At 40.4% G+C, this 25,347-nt stretch overlaps 1 protein-coding gene and 1 non-coding gene across 4 annotated transcripts; both read right to left on the reverse strand.

Moving 5' to 3' along the window:
- Positions 1 to 322: 322 nt before the first annotated feature.
- Positions 323 to 23,585, reverse strand: ZCCHC8 (zinc finger CCHC-type containing 8). 3 transcript variants are annotated; one of them, XM_029226589.1, is made up of 14 exons: positions 23,372 to 23,585; positions 22,164 to 22,206; positions 19,551 to 19,625; positions 17,873 to 17,978; positions 16,588 to 16,662; positions 14,219 to 14,322; positions 14,034 to 14,099; positions 13,407 to 13,467; positions 12,793 to 12,935; positions 12,361 to 12,503; positions 9,338 to 9,459; positions 7,918 to 8,004; positions 7,531 to 7,648; positions 323 to 2,261 (listed from the first exon to the last, which is right to left on the reverse strand). In XM_029226589.1, exons 1-14 carry the CDS (start codon positions 23,568 to 23,570, stop codon positions 1,483 to 1,485), a joined length of 2,121 nt encoding a protein of 706 aa, XP_029082422.1. In that variant the 5' UTR covers positions 23,571 to 23,585; the 3' UTR covers positions 323 to 1,482. The 3 variants fall into 3 exon arrangements, with proteins under 3 accessions (XP_029082422.1, XP_029082432.1, XP_029082441.1); XM_029226599.1 differs by having other exon boundaries at positions 19,551 to 19,579; positions 23,372 to 23,463; XM_029226608.1 differs by lacking the exons at positions 14,034 to 14,099; positions 14,219 to 14,322; positions 22,164 to 22,206; positions 23,372 to 23,585 and having other exon boundaries at positions 19,551 to 19,561.
- LOC114902511 lies at positions 18,953 to 19,087 on the reverse strand. Its single transcript, XR_003795525.1, has one exon. It is a non-coding gene; the product is annotated as a small nucleolar RNA SNORA9 (small nucleolar RNA).
- Positions 23,586 to 25,347: the final 1,762 nt, after the last annotated feature.

Consider the following 25,347-nt stretch of genomic DNA (forward strand, 5'->3'; position numbering starts at 1 on the left):
TGTTTTATTATGGTCTTCGACTCAGAGAAAAAAGCCAAAAGTATTAAACATTTTATTCAATTTCTAGCACATTCTGTGAGGGGCTTGAAAATAAGTTTCTCTCTTTCGTATAATTTTTCTTCCCAGTTAATTTGGTTTCTCAAGTTCCCAAAATGAAAACCGAATCTGAAATGGTTATATTTTGCTCTCTCTGCCGGCCTGTGAGGAGAATAACACTACCTAACAGGAATCATTCAAGATCATCTAAATGTTTATTTTCATGGACTTGAGTATAAAGATGTAATGGCATTCCACATAAAGACAAAAAACATAGTTTCAGCTCTATCTGATATATCTGACAATTAAACACAATTTTTTTATGTCTACTTTTTGTTTTTAACAATTATCACAGGATTCAAATCTAGAAAATTATTTTTGTACAAAGGCTAGCTGCCCTCCATTTATCTTTTTCAAAATGATTACTTTATAAGGTCCTGCTGTTTCTACATTTAAGGCTGAAATCCACCGAAAATACCCAAACTTGTAATTTCTTTATTTCCTTTGCTGCCACTAATTTTTGCAACCACAAAATTTACTTCCAAACTTACAAGGTTGTATATACTTATTTAACTGTGAATCATTTTTTTGTATTCAAAGTCTCAGATTATGTATATGAAAGCTAATTTATTAAACCTTTGTACACAAAGATGAACATACCTGTATAGCAAGCTTATATGAAGAATGAAGTTACAAAAAAGTAAAAGTGTTATTAAAACTGATGCATGTAAATCACTTACAAAAATACCCGAAATGGGATAAAGCTGCTCATCCCTGATTTTTCTCATTTGGTTCACACAGTTGAAATATGAACTTTAAATGGTTAGAATTTTTTCTTTTAAAAAGTGATATATTAAACTTACATACAGGATAATTAGCAAAATGTAGAAAGGGAAAACAATGTACAAAAGACAGATAAAAACCATCACTCTTGACAGACACAATCCAAAAATAGTATAAACCTTAACAGACTATCTCTAAACCAGCTCCTACCTACGTCCCACCCCCCAAGGTTTTATCAGCAAGAATAAAATATAGTAAACCAGCAAGCTCAGTCTTTCTGTTCTTTAAAAGAGGCCTGACTTCAGACCGCAGTTAAGCCTTAGATAGACTTTTTTTTTTTTTTTTTTTGCGGTATGCGGGCCTCTCTCACTGTTGTGGCCTCTCCCGTTGCGGAGCACAGGCTCCGGCCGTGCAGGCTCAGTGGCCATGGCTCATGGGCCCAGCCGCTCCGCGGCATGTGGGATCTTCCCGGACCGGGGCACGAACCTGCGTCCCCTGCATCGGCAGGCGGACTCTCAACCACTGTGCCACCAGGGAAGCCCTAGATAGACTTCTTTTAACATGGGAGGGACAAACAGGAAAATAATTTTACCTGTCCACTCAGTACTAATTACCAGAATGCAGTTATAATTAAATAGCTCTTGGTGCTATGTCAAAAGCAGTTTATTCAGGAGCCTTCTTGTTTTTTTGCTGGTTTCGGGGCGAGTTCTTTAACAAGTTTCTTATCCTGAGGTACATTCCAGTAGATTCCGCCATGTTCTCGAATTCAAATGGCGTTATTCCGGTTGCAAACTTGCTCATGTCAGGGACGGGGCTATGGATTTTAGTGGCTGTTCCAGGACTGGCGTCCGCCTGAAGGAGCTTCGGGCTGCTGCCTCCATTCTTGACCTCACAGTCTGACTCGACCCTGCCGCTGTCAAGAGCACCTTTAGAGTCTACCTGAGCCGGCTCTTCCTCTTCTTTCTGGCCAGGCAAGGCAGCCTCAGAATCTGGACTCGAGGTTTGTTCAACTTCCGACTTCTCTGTACTGGTGTCTGGTACCTCAGCCTCATCTGACATCTGCTTTTCAGATGTTTTTCCCTCTGGGACAGGGAGGTCAGGCTCATTCGGGCAAGGTGAAGAGGCAACTGAATTCCCGGTTAAAGGTGTGTCAACAGGAATATCAGAATCACTGTTTACGCTCTCGGCCTGCTCGAGGGCCGCCCAGATCCGCCTCTGCTGTTCTTCAAGTTCCTCCAGAGTCAGTGCGTCCTCGTCCATAGTCACAGATGCCGTTCTGGTCTGGGGTGAGTCACTGGGAGTGAGTGGCGGGGTGCCCTTGGGCAGTGGAGGCGTGAAGATGGGTGGAGGGGTGCTCCGGGGGAGCGGAGGAGTGCCAGGGGGCAGCGGGGGCTGAAACTGAAAAGTTTCACTGCTCGGGGACCCGTGCGGGACCTCTGCATCTGAAATGAGGACGTTGAGAAACTTTGAGTTGTCATATAGCATTTATTTGGTTTTACGAACACTTATTATTTGAACTCAGGTGAATCCAGAGGTTCACTGGCCAAAATTACTGGCTCAAGAGGGGAAAACTGGATCCTCAGATACCGTGACCATCACTTAATGTCCTCAATCCACCTGAAAAGAACATCTGCAGGGGGAAAGGTCAGGATCTCTGGCGCCGGGAACTTTAACCGAGGGAAAACTTTAACACAGTAGGAAACTGGGCTGGCACTTCAGCTGCCTAGACTCCAGAGTGGGTGGAGGCAGAAGGATATGAAGTGGAGCTGGCAGGGCGGGAGGGTCCCTGGCTTATCTCCCAATTCTGTACCCTCAGTCTAGACTGCTCGCCTGAACTGTGGGTTCATACAGCCAACTGGTCACTGGCCTTCACTACCTGTACATCCCACAGACACAACAGATCTGACCTGTCCAAAACAGAGGATCTTTCCCTACAAGTCACACTCTTCCCCTATTTGCTAAGCTCGCTAATAGCACCACGGGTGGCATCTTGCTGAAGTCTCCAAAACTGAAACCTGCTCGTCATCAGACAGTCCTCCCCCTTTCCTTCTGCCCACGCCAGGTCCTTGGCTCTCTGGGGCCCACCCTTTCCTGCAGCCTGTCATAGGCGCTGCGTTATTTGGGGCCACTACCGTTTGTCAGGAATATGAGTCCTTCCTGCCTCTGGACTCTTCTTCCTTATATTCATCCTCCAAACTATCAGTCCTTCTAAAACACAAATCTGGTCCTAATAACACTTCCATCTCATGAGAAACTCTTTAGTGCCTTCCCATCACCTACAGGAAGAAGTCCGATCTCCTCTGGGCCTTAGAGGCTCTCACAACCAAGAATTTGCCTATTTCCACCGTGTCATTTCTTACTGCCTGGTTTAAAAGACTCCAGCTGCCACACTGTTGTTGGACCAGTGTGCCGTGATGCTTTGTGCTTCTGTATTTGCACTTCTCACTGTCTCAGATGCCCTAACCCTTCTCATGGCCCTGGTAAGTCTCTGAATTCACCCCTCATGATGCAGCTCGAAGTCATTCTGGGGAAGAGGCTATGACTTTATCCAGCGCGGCTGCTCAGTTTTTCCTTGGTGCCACTATTACAGCTGGTAACCAGCTCTGTGATACTAACCTCTGTATGTATCACTACAGGCCACCACATTTATATTAAAATGATGTTTACACATCTGCGATCCTAGGCGACAGAGAGCCGTAACTAATGGTAGCAGTTGTGTCTTATTAATCTTCCTGGGCTCGGGGTCTAGCAGAGGAGTCTGAAACACACTATGTGTTTAAAAACTTTGGAAAAGTCAACTGCATAACACAGAATCATAAAGCCTATGCAAAACCAGCCTGAACTTTACTGTATAGGCAATAAGATCTGTGAGGAGGGTAATACACTGTCACTCAGAGTTTAAGACGTTAACTCAGTCGGAAGAGCAAAGAATGGATAAAAAAGCTGAAAGGAAGGATTAAAAAAAAAAATCAGTCATAAGGGCGCCAAGAGCAATCAGGTGAGAGAAAAAAGCCCGAACGAAGAGGCAATTTCTGAGACAGTGTTTAGATTTCGGTAACTGGCTAGAAACGGAAAGCCACGATTACGGGTGGATGCGGCTGCAGACGAATGGCATCTCTCAGTCTCGGGAGCTGCGACAGCACGGGTGCTGCCGGCTACAGCAGAGAGCACAGAGGAGCAGCTGGCAGGGAGAAGGGATGGCAAAGCTGGTGAACTACTTGACAACGTATGTATTTTGTGCTTTTAAGAATAAAACATAACAGTTTAACCCAAGTTTCATTTTGCACAAAATATCACAATAAACACTATTAACATAAGAATGCTAAATGGGAACAGGATGTTCAGGTAGTTATACTTCACAGTTCCAAGCTGAATCACTCTACCCACAGGTTTGCAATATGGAATCCATTTCACTTATAACACATGATTTGCTAATAAAATTTTCCACAGGAAAATGGCAATTACACTGACTCACTGTTTCTTCTTCTTGGGAATGAGCTGCCGACAAAAGTCACTCGAATTACTACGGCTTACAGAGTTCTGCCCCTGCAGGGCAGGAAGAAGCTGGGGACAGGGGGATTTGCGGTGGTTCTGGGGTGGGAAGGGCCTGCCTTTAGGACCATTTATCAGGGTGTCCATAAGCCAACCCAGTTCAGTTAGCAGACCCTCTCGGCCCTTTCATGAAGCAGCCCTATAACTGGCCTTGATAATTTGATCTGTTACTACTCACTGAATGATCACTTAAGTTGTTCAGAACAAGGGTAGGGAAGGGGGTTGCTATTCACCCCCTCAAAGACGCTGACATTCATTGTGCTGAGAGGGAACATGGAAAACAACATGTTTTAACAAACAGAAGGATGGACTGGGGGTGGGAAGACACATGGAGGTCAAGACATGTGGCTCGAGGCCTTGAGCTTTACACGTGGTCAGAGTGTTCTGATCCTGGCACTAGCCCATCTTTTAAGTCTGTGGCTTGGGCAAGAAAGCTCTTGTCACGGGGTTCTTTGTCCTCAGCAGGTAAGTGCATGTTATGGTGGCTTCTTTTAGAGGTGCTGCTGTTTCTAAAAAGGCAGAGGCTTACTTAAGCTTCTGCACAGAGGCAGGCGCTTGTAAACAAAACCAGTTGCCTCTGCTGATGGCTGCGACCAGAGGAGCCTTTAGCAGGTGGTCTGGGACCGTGAACTACATTTACCAAATGTGTGCGGGCAGGCAGAAGCCTCAGCGGATGGCAGCAGAGGCTCGGAAGCAGGCACAGCTGATGAAATAATTCACTTACAGACTGCAGGGCGAGGGGGATCTAGCGAACTAAGGCACAGGCTTCAGGGTAGGGGCCCAGCTGAGTCCTCAGGAAGTGTGGCCGAGGCAGAGACCAGATATATAGTGTGGAAAGAAGGCATTTCAGGCCTTTTAGGCACCCGGGGTAAATAATCTTTGTTCTGCAAAGGTTCTGTCTGTCTTACAGAGAACTAAAGAGGTTCTAATTGAACCGTTTATCCCAGGGCGAGTTAGGCAAAAACTAGCACTAGATCTTCTGTCCCAAATTCCACTGTGGACTGAGAGTCACAGAAGGAATGTGGAGGCACTAAACTTGGATTTTTTTTTTTTTTTGCGGTACGCGGGCCTCTCACTGTTGCGGCCTCTCCCGTTGCGGAGCACAGGCTCCGGACGCGCAGGCTCAGCGGCCATGGCTCACGGGCACAGCCGCTCCGCGGCACGTGGGATCCTCCCGGACCGGGGCACGAACCCGTGTCCCCCGCATCGGCAGGTGGACTCCCAACCACTGCACCACCAGGGAAGCCCCTAAACTTGTATTCTTGAGTCTCACTTCATCATATGGGCTTAGGCTGGCTCTTGATTGGTTAATTATATATGAAAGAGAAAGAGACAGACAGACAAACAGAGAGAAACTTCCCTTAAGAGGAAGGTTTCCTAGGCCTCAGAAATTCCCTCACAAGAAACAGAAGCAGCAGCTCCCAGCACAGGGCTGAAAGTGCCTGCACGTAGTGTGTGGACCTAGTTACGGACTGCCACCACCGCACATTCCCAGACCTCGAGAGAAAGCAACTACATCCCAAATGGTTCAAAATACCAAGCTCGGTGTCTTTTCCTCAGAGGTACTCTAAGTGCCTAAAACCAAAATTCTCTTCTTATGGGGAAATTTCTTCCAACCTAAGTTCCCAGGTGGTGGAGTCAGATGACTGGCACCAAGAGAGAGAGAGAAACCAAGATCTTTGCCCTTACTCAGAAATCTTGGCTGTGGCCTTTGATAACACTGGGAAGTGCTGGGCTCTGGGAATGTAATTGTCTGGGACAACTGCTTTTGGGTTTTGGGGAACTGCTTGCTTTCAAAATTTCATAGGTATGTGGCAAAGGCTGTAATTCTGTTTCCTATGAACTCTTTGGCCTTGTTAAAAGTGAGACTAGATATTGAAGTAAGGCTGTAGGTGCTAAACATCCGGGTTGTGAACTTTACTCAGGTATCAAGACCCCTGTGGTAAGAACAAGCAGAATAAAAAATTGGGGAAAATGGTTTGGAGGCTTTAATTTTGGACTCTGAAGTTGCTAGTGCAAAATAATTCAATCTGGGGATTTAAGGTGATTTAATCTGCAACCTTTAAATTCTCCCTGGGTGCGGCTTCCCGGCAGTCCAGTGGCCAGGGCTCCGTGCTTCCACTGCAGGGGGCACACGTTCAACCTCTGGTCGGGGAACTAAGATTCCGCGTGCCGTGTGGCATGGCCAAAAAAATAAAGTAAAATAAAATCTCCCCGGGAATCTGAAAATGGGTACTCGGGGTGGGGAGGTCTCCATTCAAATTTGAGGCAATTTACATTGCTGGCCTCTTATTACTAGAGCATCTGTATGCATTTTACCCTAATGTTGCCAGTTCATTTCACTTTCAGAACATCCGACATGCTACATGGGACCAGAGTAGAGGGGCGTGGTTTGTGACGGGAAACAGAACAAGGGTTGAGTTTTCATCTTAGGTTCAGAGTGGACTTGGAGTTTATCCAATTAACACAAAATGCTGATCCATTCCAGAGCCTTCTGGGGGCAAAATCTAAACTGCTCATCAGTAGTCCCAAGGGGAAACCCAAAGGAGTGGTGGTTGGTAGTGGGGTAAGCGGGGACTCAGAAAGGCGGAAGCATGACTGTCCTGATAACTGCTGATCTGCTGAAAAGGATCGTCACAACCCCGCGTGACCACAGGTTCCACGGTAAACCCAGAGGGTTCAGAGAACAAAAGGCTGGGGGAGTATCAGAGGGCAAGGCCTTTGTTCCCTCCTGGGTTTCTGAGAGGACGGACTTTCCTCCTGGTCTCTCCTTCCTGGAGGGAGGAGGGACTTAGTGGATTTATACACTTGGGAAGAGTAACTGAGAAAGCTTGACTTAGCTCTGCCCTTCTTCCTCTCGGGAGCTGCCAAAGGGGAGCATGTTCCACTGCTTGTCTCAAAGCACTGCCCACCAGAGGGGCCGGTCCAGGTCCAGAACCACTGGGACTGGGTGGGTAGGTCTGTCTAGCTCAGGTACCCAGTCGGCTGCCCAGCTGGCTCTCACACCAAGCTTTGATCAGCAAGAGTGGAGATGCTCTGATATCCGAGGATAAAAGAAAAGTTAGTGCTCATAAACAGCTTCCTCTTTCTTATAGAACTCAGGAGCGTACAAATTCACCCTACTTTCTAAAGAAATCAAAACCACGGGATGAAACCTACCCGAGTCAAGCTCCATGTCGGCGGGCGAGGCTGCCAAGCTGCCTTCCTTCTTCTGCTTCTTTGGGCTACTAGGCCTGGGCAGAGACGAAGACCTCTTGCTGCTGGACCTCACGCTCGGCTAACGGAGAACCAAACTGAACACAAGTTAGGCGGGTCCAACAAAGAATTGAACCCCATCCCTTCACTTAAATATGATGTAGAAAACCAATCTGGAGCTAAGTCCAGGTAACTGGTGAAGGCAGTTACCTTTTTCCTTTGGATTCATCAGAAAACACAGAGTGCTTTATATCCAAAGCGAGAAAAGGCAATAAGATGCCTAATGAGTTACAAAATTCCTCAGATAGACGCGATACATTTTTATAAACCACACTCTGAAAATCTATTTACCGCTTGGAAGTTAGAAGTTAGGTAATTGGCAAACACGTCTTTCTGCTGACATGCCTGCATTGGTATGGAACCAAACATCCTCCATTCCTAATGATGAAAAGAGAAGAGAAAAATAAGTATGTATTTGGAAAACGTCATGCTTTGAATAGTCTGCTGACAGGAGGTAAAGTGGAGGTCTCAAATTACATTTCTGCTTCATATGTGACTTTTCCTTTTTGGGGAAATTAATGAAAATAATGGAGCATTGAAGGGGAAAAAAAACCCAACTCTGCCTGCAAAATGATCAGGACTGAACACTAAAAGACTACTTGACAAAATCGCTTGGCCCAAAAAGGTTCTACCTACTACAAGAAGAAGTTACAGGCATTAATGACGCAGACTCTCATTCGGCCTGGCTGGCTCCCGCCCCCCTCCTGACGCACCAGCGCTGTTCACGGGACTGTTAACTGTTCCCTTCTCCTAACTCTCTCACTCATGCTGATTCTTCTGTCTTCTGTTCTTTCCCTTTCCAAACTGAGCAATAATCTTGAAGGTTCAACATCATTTGTTTCTCTCTTATGGCCAGTAACACATTCAACAGTGGTTCTCAGTAGAAATCACTTTGGGCTCTTGTGAAACCTATAGGTTCTAGGGACTAAGTTAAGTCTAAGGGGGGGCAGGGGCGGTGCTCAAGAATGTACATTTCTAATGCACACCCCAAGGAGATTCTGGTGTGGGCTGGTACTTGGACCCACTTCCAGAGGGACTGATGGTCTGTACATGCAACTCAGCCCTTGATTAATTACACACGTCTTTGTATCTGTTCACTAGACTGTAAGTTCAGACCTTTGGCTGTTTCTCTGAAGCCCAATCCCTAAGAACACCTAGAATGCATTTTTATTAAAATACCGCCACCACCATCACCACTACTATACTTAGTTGTTAAAGCCTGAAACGTAAGATGAAAGTTGGAAAAGATTAAGTGTAGCAAACCTTTCTTGTATAGGAGAAATTTTACTTTGGGGAGGGGGTGAAGAGGGAAGAGTAGGAAAAAGTTATAGTAATACTTAGATTTATTAAAGACAGAAATTTACTTCCCAATTAATTCTGTAAAACCTATAACACTGCTTCAAACCATCCCATATTTTAAAAAAATAATCTTTTAATTTTAGAATAGTTTTAGATTTATAGAATCTCACCATTCTATTTTAGCTCCTTTTCTTAGGGCATAAAATTGGAAAAAACTGTGGGCTTTTTTTCTTTTTGATGAATTCAAGATTTCACTTAATATTCTAATCAACATAAAGGAAATTAAAAAATTAAACACAAAAGTAACACATTTACTTCTTTATGGAACAGTAATTGCTACATAAGCTAACATTTTGAACAATCTACATAAATAATGTCACATCCCAGAAGAATAAAAAACCAAAACACTTACATCTGGAATTCCTCTGGGAGTAGATATATTAAAACCTGGATAGTTTACCAACTTCGAGAGATCGTAAGTGACACTTTTATTTTGTTGTACTTCTCCAGCTTCTGTTTCTCCATCAGCACCATCTATTACAGACCATCAAAAAGCTTAATATTGCTAGATGCCCACATAAATCCCTCTCCAGACCAAAAGCAGACCTGGAAAGAGCTTAGATTCATGACCACAGAATTATTCCGAGAATAGCTTTAATTGTAATTTGTCTGAACCATTAGATCAGAATCTTTAAACAACATGGACATATTATTTGGATAAAAATAAACATTTAAAATCTTGGAAACTTTAGTCCTTCCATGAGTTATTTGAAAAGTCTGTTTTGCACTGGTCTTTGATTTGCCTAATCCTCTATTCCAATTCTTTATTCAATAAACATTTATATAGTGGTCACTGTGTATGAGCTAGTGCTTTCTTTTCAGATAGTGCTTGAAACAGTTTACAAGTATTCACTCGCTTAATCTTCATAACAACACTAAGAGGTACATACTATTAAAACCACTTTACAGATGAGAATAGTTTTTGAAGGATACTTAGGAACCACTTCATTATTTTGAAAAGTACTAAATAAATCGAACATTTTATTTTGCCTTGTCTATATACCTAAGGAAAACAAATAGTTGATGAGAAGTTTCTCTTTATATAAGTTTTCAGGATAAGAAGCCAAGTAATGAAAGAGTAAGAATATAACCAGTGTGTCACCCGTCATTAACAGATAGATATAGGCAATGATCACCAATGACTGATTCCACTACAATTCACAGGAAACAGAGGGACAGAGAAACATGCTAAAATAACACCATGGGGATGCACCGGCAAAAACTCAAAAGGACAAAATACAGAGTTTTGTTAAAAACAAGAAAGGGAACTTACAGATTAAAAGAGATTTAAGAGGCTCTCAATGATCTACAATCTTTTGTCCAAAGAATCTCTATTCAAACAAAGAGAGAAAAAGAAAGAGAGAGAGAGAGAGAGAGAGAGAGAAAACAGAAATGCAAGCACCTACAGAGTGGCAGGAGCAATGATAATTTGAATGTCAGCATGACTTGGGGATATATTAAAAGGCTGTGCTGGGGCTTCCCTGGTGGCACAGTGGTTAAGAATCCACCTGCCAATGCAGGGGACAAGGGTTTGAGCCCTGGTCCGGGAAGATCCCACATGCCGCAGAGCAACTAAGCCCGTGCACCACAACTACTGAGCCTGTGCTCTAGAGACCGCGAGCCACAACTACTGAAGCCTGCGTGCCTAGAGCCTGTGCTCCACAACAAGAGAAGCCATCGCAATGAGAAGCCCGCGCACCGCAACAAAGAGTAGCCCCCGCTCGCCACAACTAGAGAAAGCCCGCACACAGCAACAAAGACCCAACGCAGCCAAAAATAAAAAACTAAAATTTAAATAAAATTAAAAAAAAAAAGGCTGTGCTAAATATTCTTTGGTACCACTTGAGGTGGGGGGGTTGGTAAATTTTTTATTTAGCTTTTATTTAATTAATTAATTTATTTATTTTGGCTGTGCTGCGCGGCATGTGGGATCTTAGTTCCCTGACCAGGGATCGAATCTGCACCCACTGCAGTGGAAGTGCAGAGTCTTAACCACTGGACTGCCGGGGAAGTCTCTAAATTTTTTATTTTTATTTTTAATTACCTAAGTAATATCTAGAAACACTCTCATTTTTAAAAAATGTACAGCATTAGAGATAATACTAAAATCTTAAGCCCAATCCTGTTTTCGTTCTCAGGGATAACCACTGTTGAGTTTGCTGTATATTGGTTAGGACTTTAAAATTTTTTATATAAAAAGTTATTTACTATCCACCAGATGCCAGGCACTGTGCTACATGATAAATAAACAGATACAAATTGTGACAGGGCATGAAGAAAACAAACAGGGTGAAGTGATAAAGACTGGCAGAACAGGTGGGTAAACATGGGAGAGACACATCTACTTATTTATTTATTTATTTATTTATTTATTTTTGCGGTACGCGGGCCTCTCACTGTTGTGGCCTCTCCCGCTGCGGAGCACAGGTTCCGGCCGCGCAGGCTCAGCGGCCATGGCTCACGGGCCCAGCCGCTCCGCGGCATGTGGGATCTTCCTGGACCGGGGCACGAACCCGCGTCCCCTGCATCAGCAGGCGGACTCTCAACCACTGCGCCGCCAGGGAAGCCCGGGAGAGATACCTTTAAATAAAGTGGTCAGGGAAGGCCTCTATGAGTCCAAACCCTGAAACCTAGGTGGTTCTTGGTTAAGATCTTTCAAAAATATCTTTTACAAACATAACTCCTCATAGAAAATATAGAGCATTGTTTCATCCGTGTGGGTTTTTTTTTAAATTTAAGATCAATGGTATCATAATATTAAGTCATCCAGAAACTTGCCTTTTAAACTCAGTATTGCATAGGGATTTTGCCACGTTAGCTCCATGGATTTACTCCATTTTTAAAAATACTGCAGGGATTCCACCCCCCCAGATCTACCACGGTTTACTTAGCCATTCTCCTTTAGGGCCTTAATGTTGTTTTTAATTTTTCAGTATCATAGTCAATGTTAAAAAGTATCTTTATATACATACATTTCCTTGTGCGCACGTGTGAATATTTTTCTAGAGGAGGTACCTAAGAGAAGTTCTAGATCATAGGAGGGTTTATTTATTCAAATTTTTATAGGTCTCCTGGCAGAGATGGATATATTTCTGTTACCATTACTGAGAAAGGCAAGAGCTTATGAGGTCTAGCTGGAGAACCAATACCTTGCTAGGTAGTCACTGGGCAAGTCCAGATAACCATCTGATAACTCTCACTGAAGTTTTAGCTCCTTCCTTGTAAAACAAGGGAAACACCATCAAGATATTTTTTAGTTAACTCAGCACACACTAAATAAGCCAGCCATTCCCACCCTATTTTACTGTGATTCTTTAATTAAAAAAGAAAAAGATAGAACACTTAAGCTGACTTATCTAACTGAACATACTATACCTTTTCCATCATAGAGTGCAAGCCCTGAGGTCTCTAGTTCGGCCTCTTTGAGCCAGCCTGGTGGGTATCCTAGCTGGCGCATTCGATATATAAAAGGTGGAAGACTCTTGTCCGTCACACCCAGCGCATCCTGAAGTTCCTCACTGAGTAAAAATAAAAGAGGAAGAAAAATACTGTATTCCTGTTTGGATGAAAATACATACTGGTCTGATATTTTAAAACTCTTCTGTGTCTTATATTACACGCCTGTGGCACAGTGCCTATCAAACACATAGTTAAAATTCCAATAAATCTTTTTGGATTAATTGATGTACATTATATAGAGCCTTGCTAGAGAACACTTATATCTTGATTATTACCCTGAAGATCCACAGAACGTTCCAAATAATAGGGAAGCAGAAATGACATTCTATGATAAAATGACAGAGGTACCTAATAACTCCTGGCTTGAATCTTCCAAATCTTTCTTCTACTTCTTCTGCATGGTATCGCTGCTGAAAATTCTGACTGCTTGTCTCACCACAGGCATCCATATACTCTTTTCTCTTCTCACTTATTCGAGCAGCATTCCGAGGCTAAATCGTAATGTGTTTGGAAAGAATGGTATCGAGCAGTTTAGAAATATTTCAGAAATTAAATAAATATAAGCACTTTTTCTAGGTCAAGCACACAGATTATTTCAGTTTTAATGCATAAGGGACAGGTATAAAAGAGAGTGGATACTTTAGGAAAATAAGCAAAGAAGAGAAGCAGTCCCTTAATTTCGTATTACCTTGGTACTATCATAACATAAAGTTTTGAAAATAAGTTGTCTAAAAATGAACCCGCATAATGTTTTATTCATCTCAAATACAGAGTACTGTAATAAATTATTATTTTTTTTAAATCTATTATCTTTAAAACTTACGTATAAATTTGGAAAGATTTCAAAATCAAGGACTATGGGAAAGACAGGAAGTTTCTTCACATCACACAATGCCACAGATGTATTGAAAACATTAGAAAGCTCTGGTTCAAAGATTTTTTTTTATATGAGAAAAATTTACCATTGGGCAATCTTTCATTTGATGCTCTTCAGAACCACAATTGAAACAGTGAGGCTTTGGCCTATTTGGTCAAAAAACAAAGATTTTCATAATGTAAATAGAAATATAAAAGCAAATCAACAAAATTCTGTATGACAGCAACGTGTATCAGAGACAAGAAAGCATGTAGATCGCCAATTATTATCTGCAAAAATGAGTACACTTTCACTTCTTGTGCTTAGTGACTTAAACAAACAGTACTTTTGACCAAGTCTTTTAACCAAGAACCCTTGTGTTCCCGACTGATCTGTTACCTCTGAGTTTTGTCAGTGGCTAATAATAGAAGAACCAAGGCAAACAGATTATCATATTTTCCTTTAGGTAACTTGGAAAGGGGTAGATGGTTATAAGACAGCAATCAAACTGACAGCAGTAATTATACCTTTCCACCCACCCAGGCACATCAGGAGTGAACCAATGAATTCCAATATAACTGACTTAAACATTTAACATGTCTATATATTGAAATTCTAGTTTAATCTGTTTATTTATCGTAATCTAGCAATAAAGAATATTAACTTTTCAAGCTAAAAGAGTTCATGGTTTTGGTTAAAAAAGAAGAAAACAAAAGCAACTCCCCACACAAACCTTTTTGCCTTTACTTGTATTTCTTGCCCTTCTAGAGAAACAATGTGGCTGAAGACTTGCTGGTACCTTTAGTGAGTTTTATTAAGGAATAGTTATCATAGTCTGCAAAATTTGGTTTTTTTTTTTTTTTAAAGGTGAACTTAATGGCAAGATGCATAAAGATCTTCATTCACTATGTAGGATACTTGGGTATTTCCCATCCTTCCGTAAGCTGAGGGTTTTCATTTAGTAGCGGTTGCCCCAATTTATCAAGGCAAAAATTAGTAAAATACAGGACACTTCCTACAACCTGCAGAAAACAAGTCAAAAAATATTGCTATTTAAGCAGAAAAAAAAAAAGACATTAAATAATGTAAGACTATGATTAATTGTTTTAACAATTTATTTCTGGATGAAATTATTAGAAATAATAATCAACTCCTTAGTTAAAGGAGCCACATTCTGATGTGTAAGTAAGATCTCCATCACTGAATTCCCCTCTGTTGCCTAGATCACTGAATTTTTCCTGTTGGATCACTACTATCAGTTGCACTTTCTCCAGACTTAAAAAACAAAATCTTTTCAACAACTCTTATAGTCCCTCCAATTTCCCATTTCTTTGCTTCCTTTTGCAGCAAGATCCTCAGACAGCTGTCTGTATCTATATAGTCATTGTTTCCACTTCCTTTCCTCCCAATCACTCTTTTCCTTTCCTTCCAACTTTTGGGAACAGTTTCCTACAGAAAAGTTGAAAAAAATGGTACAAGGAACACCCATGTACCCTCCATCTAGATTCAACAGTTGTTAACTGACATTTTTGTGTGCACATCTCTACACACACACACACACACACACACACACTTTTTACTGAGCCATTTTTAAAAAGTAAGTCGACACCACTATCATCTTAGTCTAAGTCACTATTTTCTCCAGCTCGAGATTAATACAATAACTTCCTTCCCAGGTTCTAGCTTCCACACATAACCAGCTACAGACTCTATTCATGACACTGCACCCCTAAATACTTCAGTATGAGCCTTCTAAGAATAAGAACATTCTACAAATCACAATACCACTGTCATGCTTAAGAAAATTACTAACACCTTAAAATCATCTATATCCAATCTATTTTCAGTTTTCCACAATTTTAAAGACATGGGGGTGCTGGGATGATGAAGAGCCCACAGATCTTACTGAAAAGATTTACAAGGTATGTACACATCTCTACAAATGTGATAAAGGCTGATATTTGCAAAGGTATCGTTTTAGATCACCCTATAAATGTCAAGTGGAAGAACTAGGACCAGTGATTGGATTGAGTCCAAGAAGCACATTTCAGCTCAACTTTTAGAGAGTGGAAATTTCTATCACAGGTGTGAAGAATGAAGTGGTTTGTCTCATTTTTTAAAAAAGTGAATTCCAAGTTACTGGAAAGACTCAAAAAAAGAGCAAAATGCTCTAAGGGCACTTTAAAGAAAGATTCCTGAATTTGAATTAGATAACTTCATTTCCCTTTTAAACTCTAAGGTTCTGGGATTTAAAGTGGCACCTGCCTGGAAATGGGGGATTTTGCACTTATTAATTTAGTCTAAATTGTGGTACATCAATGGGACACAATACTCCATGAACATGAAAACTAGTCTTCCTTTAATGGAATCCAGGATTACACCATCTTCTTTAAAAATTTTTAAGTTGCAAAATCACACCACTACACTGCACTGACACTGCTGAATTTTGCATAGGTACTGAAAGGGCTAAATGTAGGTTCATCCCTGTAAATCGTCTTCTGTTTTTCACCCACTATTGTAGTCTGTCCACATTTAACACTTCCTATCTGCCACCTGTTATATTAGCTATATATCCCTCTCAGCTTCATCCATCTCTAAGTTCCACAAGCATGCTTTCTATATCTTCATCCAAGTTCTTAAAAATGAGTAGAGGTGGGAGAGAGGGATGAATAGGTGGAATAAAGAGAATTTTTAGGGCAGTGAAACTACTCTGTATGACAGTCTCATGGTAGATGCATATCATTATAAATTTGTGCGAATTCACAGAATGTACACCACCAAGAATGAACCTTAATGTAAACCATGGACTCTGGGTGATAATGATGTGTCAATGTAGGTTCATCAATTGTAACAAATGTACCACCTGGTAGGGGCTGTGGATAGTGGGGGAGGCTATGAACGTCTGGGGGCAGAGGATACACAGCAAATCTCTGTACCTTCCACTCCATTTTTCAGTGAACATAAAACTGCTCTAAAAAAAACCAATCTATTAAAAAAAGAAAAAGAAAGAAAGGAAAGAAGATGAACAGAGAGGATAGTCAAGAGAAAAATAAAGTCCTCCAAAGTATATATATTGTGCCCCCAGGCCACAATGAAATAGTTATTAAAAAGCAAACTGTGGTATTTAGAGGCTGAAGCCTACACTGTTGTTTACAACAAATTTAATGAAAGAATGTGTGATCGTCTGACGACATATGCCTATACCATTTTATCATTTAAATGTCACCCAATGGACATAGGATAGGAAACACATCTGCAGAATTCAAAACTTAAATGTCCAAACTTACACTAAAAGCTTCCTTATTGTTGACAGCACTGGATTCTTCTACTTTATGGTCCTCTTCTAGCATAACACTGGAAGGCTAAGACAAAGAGAAACACACGTTACAAAAGGTAACCAATTTTTAACAACTTTCAATTTCAAGTATTAGCCATCTGAACACACTTTATTTTCTAATACATACCATTAAGGTATATAAAATTTTGAATTCATTGTTGTCATAATTGGGGTGAGTTGAGAAGTTAAGCTAGGCAGGAATGTTTATGAAAGAAATCTCCCAAGTGGGAAAGTCAAAAAGATATATAAAAGATAGTATCTTCTGGAGCATTAACATACACTATGACTTTTTAAAAATTATTTTTACACTATGACCTTTGTGTTAACAAATATTAATTATGGAACTTTCAACACTTAAACTGACAAGACAGACTTTACCTTGAAATCAGATAATCAAAGATTAAAATAATATATAACTTGATATTACTGGTCAATACTGTATTACAACCCTTACAGACCTCAAGCCACTACAAAATTCTGAAGTGTTTCCTGAATCAAATATTAAATAATACTCAATATGTTTTGGGTTTTTTTTTTTCAGTATGGTTTTCATTGTTAAATGTATTTTGTTCCGTGAATCTTTAAAAATTATATCTGATAGGTGAAAACTAAAGGTGATAAACAAAATATTTAATTAATTAGAATACTCCATTCTCCAACCTCTGAGGATAAACAGCTAAAGATCCTTATTTGAGAGACCTACTTACCTCAATTTTTAATTAAAAAAAAAAGCCCAGAAATCATAATTCTGATTTTCTTAAGGTAAACTCATGCCCTAATATTCAGAGTGTAATCTCTCAGATTTCTTTGGGCATGCTGTTGATTTTTAAAACAAGTAGAAGGGAAAGAAAGGATAACATATGAACCTGTTCATTTTAGATAAAAAGAATCCATCTTTTATAAACCTCAGAGACAGAGATTTTTTTTTCTGACCTAAAATTAATTTTCTTCCCCAAACCACGTGTCCAAGTCAGGGAATGGAAAATAAAAAGGCTTCAGTTTTGAGCGCAGCCAGGTGTGAATATGAATCCCTGAGAAAAGCACCCGTGATCCAAAAGAAAACCCTGTGGCTGCGCTGGTCAGGCTGTGGAGAAGGAAGCCCAGCTGCAGGATGGGAGGTGAAGAGTCAATCTCAACAGTCATTCTGGTTTTGATTCAAGAGGATCCCTGGAGCCTAACAATTGGCAGTGAAAAGCATAACCTACTAATCTTAAAGTCTCTTAAGTTTGAAATACCTGGGGCAAAAGATTAAAGGAAGTCTTTTCCACATCATTTTTCTGCTGTTCCTCAAATCTTTTTACTAAATTTGATACAAATTCCTCTATTTCTTGATGATATTGCCTGCATAAAGAGGACAAAATGGTCAGAACCCAGACAGAGTAAAACATTGACTTGATTGAGTTTTATGCATTTTTAGAAGATGTCATGTGTAAATTTTGTTATTTTGTTTTTCAGAGTGTGTCAAATCACTGACTCTTTGTAACACTCAGGAATCTATTCCTTAGGAAAAATATATACATTGCTGTCAAGTTAATAAAATGATTACAATAACCTAACACAGTGCCTAGGCTGTAACAGCTGGCAAATACTTATGCAAAGACTAAATGGATTTTTTAAATAAATTTTACATACTTAATTTTTGAATATATAATACATGTAAATGGTTCAAAATTCAAAAGAACTAAAAGGGTGAGTTACATAATGAAAAGCTCCCTTCCTACCCTGTCTCTCAGCCCCTTATTTCTGCAACACAGAGATAATCAGTGCATTCAGCTATCCCACATCCTCCTCCCAGACACCCTCTCTGCACATATAAGGAAACACCTATGTAAATATTACACTGGAGAAAAAAGACCAAAATGCAATGCAAGAAAAACGACTGAGGTCTATTTTCCCCAGCTTTCCAGGTCAAGAACCACGTTCATCAAATATTCTTCAGTGCTCGGTTCAGGAGGGGCCAAAAGAGCCAACCTCCTATTTACAGACTTGATCCATCAGGTCCCGTTAGCTCTGACATTGTAAGATTTCTGCAGGCACAACGCCAGGTGAGCAGTGCTGACATTAAGACTGCCAAGGGCTTGAGTTAGAGGCCGATTCGGACGGTGACAGCGGCGCTGGAGCCCCACGTGCCCAGCACCGTGCTGCTCCTGTGCTCACCACAGGCTGCTCCACCCTCCCAGAGCCTCAGGTTCTGCTTCTGCTGAGCTGAAGTAGCCAATGGACCTGCCACACAGGTAACACCCTATGTACGGTCCCTTTACCTTGCCCGGCGCCTAAGATAACAATATGATTAAGTGACACCGAAGGGGGCAAGCAGGTGTCTGAAATGTCTATGACCATGCTCTGAGGAAGGGACAGGTCAAGGCCTCAAACCATGTCAGAACATTCTAGCAAGCACTGCAGGAATGCACTGAGTCATCCTAGACCCAAGCATGCTGGAAGGCTTGCAAAGGTCTAGTTTTGCTATTAAAAAGAAAAAAAAAATCACGTGGGTAAGCTTTGAAGATAGCCAACAGGGAAAACTTAGTTCCCTGATTGTGGCAGAGAAATGGTTAAGATTATTTATGGTGGTAGCGGTGACTTTTATTTGAGGCTATTTATTGGGCTCTTACAGGTGCTCATTTAGCTACTTAAGAGGTAGTTACTATTAGCGTCCTGTTTTCCAGTGATGAAACTGATATGCAGAGAGGGTCAGTGACCTGTCCAGGTTCACAGATATAGAACGTAGAGGAGTCCAGCTTCAAATTCAGGTTTATATGACTCTAATGTCCTCACTCTTATCATGATTCCATAAATTTTAAGTAAAAGAATAAAGATGGTATATAAAGTAAAAATGAGAACAGCGTATTTATAGAAGACATTGTATCATAAATACATCAGCTCATAATATTTAGGAAAGGGAAAATTACTTACTTTGAAATAACATTGTTCATAAATAGAATCTGAAATAAAGGTCCATCTAATTTAGTATTGTTCACCAATATTCCACTAAAACAGAAGTTAAAACATATTCTTAGAAGACATTAAAGTAAAACTTGCATATGTTTATATAAACACTGAATCTTTATAATTCTTAAGTACCAAAGATCATAGAATATTTTACAAATAAGATCAAGAACCACAAAGAACTCCAGTTTTACCCACTTTAACAGTTTTTAGGGGTATATTTTACATTACATATTTTTAAAAATATTTCATAGAAAAATTAAAAACTGGGCTTCCCTGGTGGCGCAGTGGTTGAGAGTCCGCCTGCCGATGCAGGGGACACGGGTTCGTGCCCCGGTCCGGGAAGATCCCACATGCCGCGGAGCGGCTGCACCCATGAGCCATGGCCGCTGAGCCTGTGCATCCGGAGCCTGTTGCTCCGCAACGGGAGAGGCCGCAGCGGTCAGAGGCCCGCGTACCGCAAAAAAAATTAAAAACTACAGTTAATCTTTCAACCGAAAAGCTTCTTTACCCAACGGCTGTTTGTTTACAAATTGAGGGGAGGCAGGAATTGAATAAAGCAGGTTACAAGAATATATTTCTGAAAGAATCAGTGAATTTGGCTTAGAAATATATGGGAAATTGAAACACTTTATAAATAAATGGGTAGACTCTTTCTGGAGGGCAGAGCACACTGCACTAAGTGGCTCAAATCCAAAATTTTAAAGTAGAGATGTAAAAAGTATCTCATTCCTGAATTTGACTTTGAAATACTGCAAAAAACAGAACTAGACTGCAGCCTGGAAATCTGCTATATATCCCTTTGGTAACCTGGGAGCAGCTGAATCTGATTCCGCCACACCTGCCTCAAATCCTTCTACCTGTACAGCACGTGAAATAAATCAATCTGTATGTGGAATTGCCCACATCAAGTAGAGAAATAAAATTAAATATGAAGACACCCAGAAACTTGCTTCAATTTGCACAAACTTCAGTTTTAAAAAATACATCATGTTTCTAAAAACTACATGCAATTGCATGACCCTTGACTGGAGTTCAGTTTGAGAAATCAGCAATAAAGACATTCAATTGGGGAAATCTGAATCTGGTTGGGAATGTTATTAAGGAAATCGTGCCAGTTATTAGGCGTGATCATGGTGTTGTGGTAACATGAAAGTCTTTAGAAAAAAAAATACATGCTGAAATATTTGGGGTAAAATATGTATATGGAATTAGAAGAAGGAAATATGGCAAAATATTGTTAAATCTAAGTGATGAAAATATGGGTATTAACTGTACTATTCTTTCCACTTTCTCTATGTTTGAAAATTTTCATCATATAAAGAAAAAACAGAAAAAAAAAAACAAAAAAAAAAACGCCCCACAATGTTTACTGGATAAAAAGAAGAGACACTCCTGATCATGAAAGTTCCAAAAATAAGGGTTAAATCAAGAGATGTAGGGTACAGTTTTATCTAAATAATTTTATTTTTTTTCTTCCTTGGTGTTCTGTAGAAAGCTTTGTCAGTCTGACAATGCGGAGGGCACCAATTAAAAAAAATATATATATATATATTTTCCTTTTTCAGGATACTAATGCTTGCTTCTTATAAATTGGCAAAGCCTATGATGCTGTAATCATTTGAATTCAGGTGATTATAACCCCCTTATAAATAAATATTTAATGTTTAAATGAACAACTCTATTACAAAGCATATGCTTATCTAAATATTTTTACATATATAAAAATTGTGATTTTTTTTTTAAGAATCCTAGTTACATTCAATATGTTTACTACCTAACCAAAAATAAGTGTAGATCTACAAAGTGTGCTCACATAGAGAAAGGAAAGTAGGGCATAGAGAAGTTATTCTTTATACATATTCTGAAATATGTCTAAATTCTAAATATGTTAAATTCTAAAATTTTAAAGTTTTAGTCACCAGTGTAGCCAGTTAATTCAGCTGGTACCAGGGACAAAAAATTCCATGTGAAGGTGCATCAGTGTACCCCATATTCTGAAAGCCTTAACATACCATTCTGTGTAATAAATTTGTACTTTAGGAAATATTTTAATTTAGTGACTACTGAATAAATTACAAAAATATCAACATTTAATCTTCTATTAAAATCAGATGCCTCAATGCAAATTTACTCACTGTACTTTTTTCAAAAGCAACTACCATCTCTTCTTCTAAAATGCTGCATCTTGCATTATTTCTATTTATGAACACATTTTAATTGTATAAATAAATCTTCAGCTAGATTAATACTGTAATCTGAATTCTAACTTACCAGAAATGTTCGCTGAATAGCAACAGCTAGGTTGATAACTTGCCTGTTCTGAACATTAAGTCAAAAACTTCTGAATTGTGTTTCACACATATTTTCACCCAATAAGTCAGTTTTCAAAGTTTAATACAGTTGTGAGAATTCAAATTTTACCCTCACAAATTAAAAGATCATTACGATGATTTCTTGAGTACAAAATGGTACAAAAATCCTAAACACCCTTTTTGCAAAAAAAAAACCCCTGTGATTAAATATTAATGTCAGGATAAAAAATAAAGGACATTATGGTGCAAATTCAAGATCTCATACCTTGGTCGAGTCAGAATGTTCAATTTTCTTTTAAGTTCTTGATGTTATTACTTGTTAAGGAGTATAAGCCCTCATTAAATAGAAATACGAAGATCATAAAATTCAACTACTAACCTCACTTTTGGTGTCAATGTTATAAACATATGTTATAAACGTTAAAAGACAAATATTTTGAGGATGACACACTTACTGACCTCCTGTTTTGTTGCAGGGCTAGGTATCTAAAAACTAAAATAGAGTTTTCATCCCTTCCAACATGGTATTTCTAAGGCAGGGGCACGTAGTTCAAAGAGACTAACAGACTAAACCAAAAAAGTTATGCAGCGTAACAGACTGTTAAGACCTGAAGAATCTAGGATGGAATCTATGAATGTTCACTGTAAAATCCTTTCAACTTTTCTGTATTTTGAAATTTTTCATAATAAAATGTAGAGGAAAACGGCATTATGAAAAAATGACTTCGAAAACCTTAAAAGATGATTTACCAACCACTTTCAGGGGTTTTTACACTAGAAAAACTACCTGAGCCAAAATTACTTGCATGTATATTACAAACAAAAAAATACCAAAAATTCTCTAAGAATGGAAATAAACATAGTAACACTTCTAGAAAGGTTGTAAACATGTAACTAAACGCAAACGGAAACTTATTTGCGCGTTTTCCCTAGGGGTTTGCAATGGCCCTTAACCACGGAAGCTACTTCAAAGTGGAAGAACTTTAAAATGAATCCCCGAAGTTCATCAAGCAATTAACCATTTCTCTCTGCATGCCTCGACTCCTTAACGCCCCCAACTGCACATCCTAGCACCACTAACTTTTGCCCCGCCCTAAAGACACATCTGCGCCTAGGTCTAAGCATCCGGTATCTCCTAACATATAACTTGACTGCAACAACTTTAGCTTGGCTCCAAAAAAGGAGATCGGATAATGACTCCAAATAGGGGAAGAGAAGTGAAGAGTCTACAACTGAACAGTTGAAAGAGTCCGGAATAACGCTAAAAACCTGCCCCAGATTGGGGGGCGGGAGGAGTGAATAAGGTCCAGGATACGGATCCCAGAAGGGGAGATGTCTGCGCCGAGGCCTCGGGGACGGCTTATGCAACCCGAGCCCGCGATTCTCAGCCTCGTGGAATTTCCGCCCGCACCCTCCCGGGGACGGTACACACCACACTCCCCAGTGACAGGGCCCAGCGAGCGGGAAGGATATTCTCGGCGCGGAGCTGCTCGATGGTTTCCTCGTACTGCCGAAGCCGCTCCCGCATCTCTGCGTCGCCGACCCCATTCTCGTCCTGCTCGTCGCCGTCGTCGTCCTTGAAGAGGGTGTGAACTGGCTTCGGAGTCGACTCCTCTAGGTGGTCAAACGCCTCGAACAGCTCTAGGTCGCCGAAATCCACCTCCGCCGCCATTTTGGGCTATGGGAAAGATACGAGAAGAGGCGGAGCTGGCCCCCCCGGTCGAAGGCAAAGGTTGTTGGGCGGCACCGCTCTCTAGGGCTCCGGCCGCCCTAAGCCACCCAGTACGGTTTCCTCCAAACGTAGAACGCTGAAGCTGCATAATAGGCGGGCCAGTCCTGTGAGACTACAACTCCCAGAATGCAATGGTGTCTCTTATACCCACTTCTGAGTTTGCTCGGGAGCAAGGCATGCTGGATATGGGTCTCTAATCGACTGTTAACTCATTGTTTGCGTTGCATACTGGGATTGATCCTTTTTAACGTGAAGAAAGCCAAACTACATCAGAACGTGTTACAACAATATGAGTTGTCTCTTACGCATTTAAGGCTGCAGAAAATCAGAGCACGATGTACGGCTTATCACAGATCCTGGTGAATAAGGAACTCCAGTTTTGCCACAGACTACCGTTGTGATCTTGGAGAAGCTACTTCAGTTTACTGGGCTTGTTTCACTTTGTCATGAAGAACTAGCTTGACCTTAGATTATTTTAGATTTGTCTGTTGCAGCTTTTGGTGATTTCTCTCCTTCAATCACTCATTCATTCAATAACATTTATTTACCGAGTTCTATGTGCCAGGCACTGTTCTAGGAGCTGAGGGTGTAAGAGTGAGCAAACTAGAGAAGTTCCTGCTTTCATAGAGGGTACAGGCTAGCAAAAGAAAGAAACAAAAAATAAACATACATGTTCCCGCTCTTGGGTCAAAGTGGATGTTGATGGGTATTCATCATATTAATAAATAGATATGTGAAATAAAAACAGGAATGGATATGTAAAAAATTTGACATTTCTGTGGGAGTCAGTGGATCTAAGAACTGAGGTTTGAACTGAATTATGAAGTGTTAGGAGGGCAAAGTTGGTGGTGAGTATGGGGGGTGGAATTAAGAGTCCTAGTCTGAAGAAATGGCGTGTAGAACGAAAAGGCAGAGTGGAGCAAAATGAGGCTGGAACATTAGGCAAGTACTCACCATATTAGGGACATTGTCTCCACCTCCAAATTGGCAAGTCATTTCAACATTTTAAACAAGTGGTGGGTCTATGACCCACAAATTTTCATTTTGGTAAGATGGTCCTGATGGCATGATAGGAAAAGGACTGGCGATGGAGCAAACGTAGAATTCCAAATCTAGTAGACTGATAGATTTTTGTAATAAGATCAACAAATGTTAGCTTGGATTAGGGTAGTGGCAATAGTGCTGAAGAGTTGATATTTAATAGAGAATATTTAAAAGATAAAATTAAAGCAACAGAGATAACTGAAGGGTTGTATATAGGGAATGAGAGAAAAGGGTGGTGAATTATTTGCCAGGATTCTGACTTAAGAAACTGGTTAAATAAGTGATCATTTGAGATAGAGAAAAAAATCATTTGATGTTGACCAGGTTTGGGAGTAAAGGGTGAGTTCCATTTTGGCTATGTGGTACCTTGAGGCAATTTTATCCTTATAAACAATTTTATCCGTATATAACTCGTTAGGTAAGTAACTAGACTAGTGGAAGAAATTTTTGAAGCACTAGTATATTGAAGGTAAAATTTTCGGGCTCAGTGGAGGTGCATATTACACAGATATTTGGCTAAGCTCCAAAGAGGATTGAACTAAAGATTAGCATTTGGCTGGTTCAAATTTTTATGGAAAGTAAATACAAAGATGATAGAGAACGAGACTGCATAGTGAAGAACACAGTGGGAAGGAAGTCTAGGACTGAGCCCTAGAGGGCTGGGATTTAGGAT

Source organism: Monodon monoceros, unplaced genomic scaffold (assembly GCF_005190385.1).
Source record: "Monodon monoceros isolate NGI ecotype Baffin Bay Population unplaced genomic scaffold, NGI_Narwhal_1 Super_Scaffold_1, whole genome shotgun sequence".
Classification (NCBI taxonomy): domain Eukaryota; kingdom Metazoa; phylum Chordata; class Mammalia; order Artiodactyla; family Monodontidae; genus Monodon; species Monodon monoceros.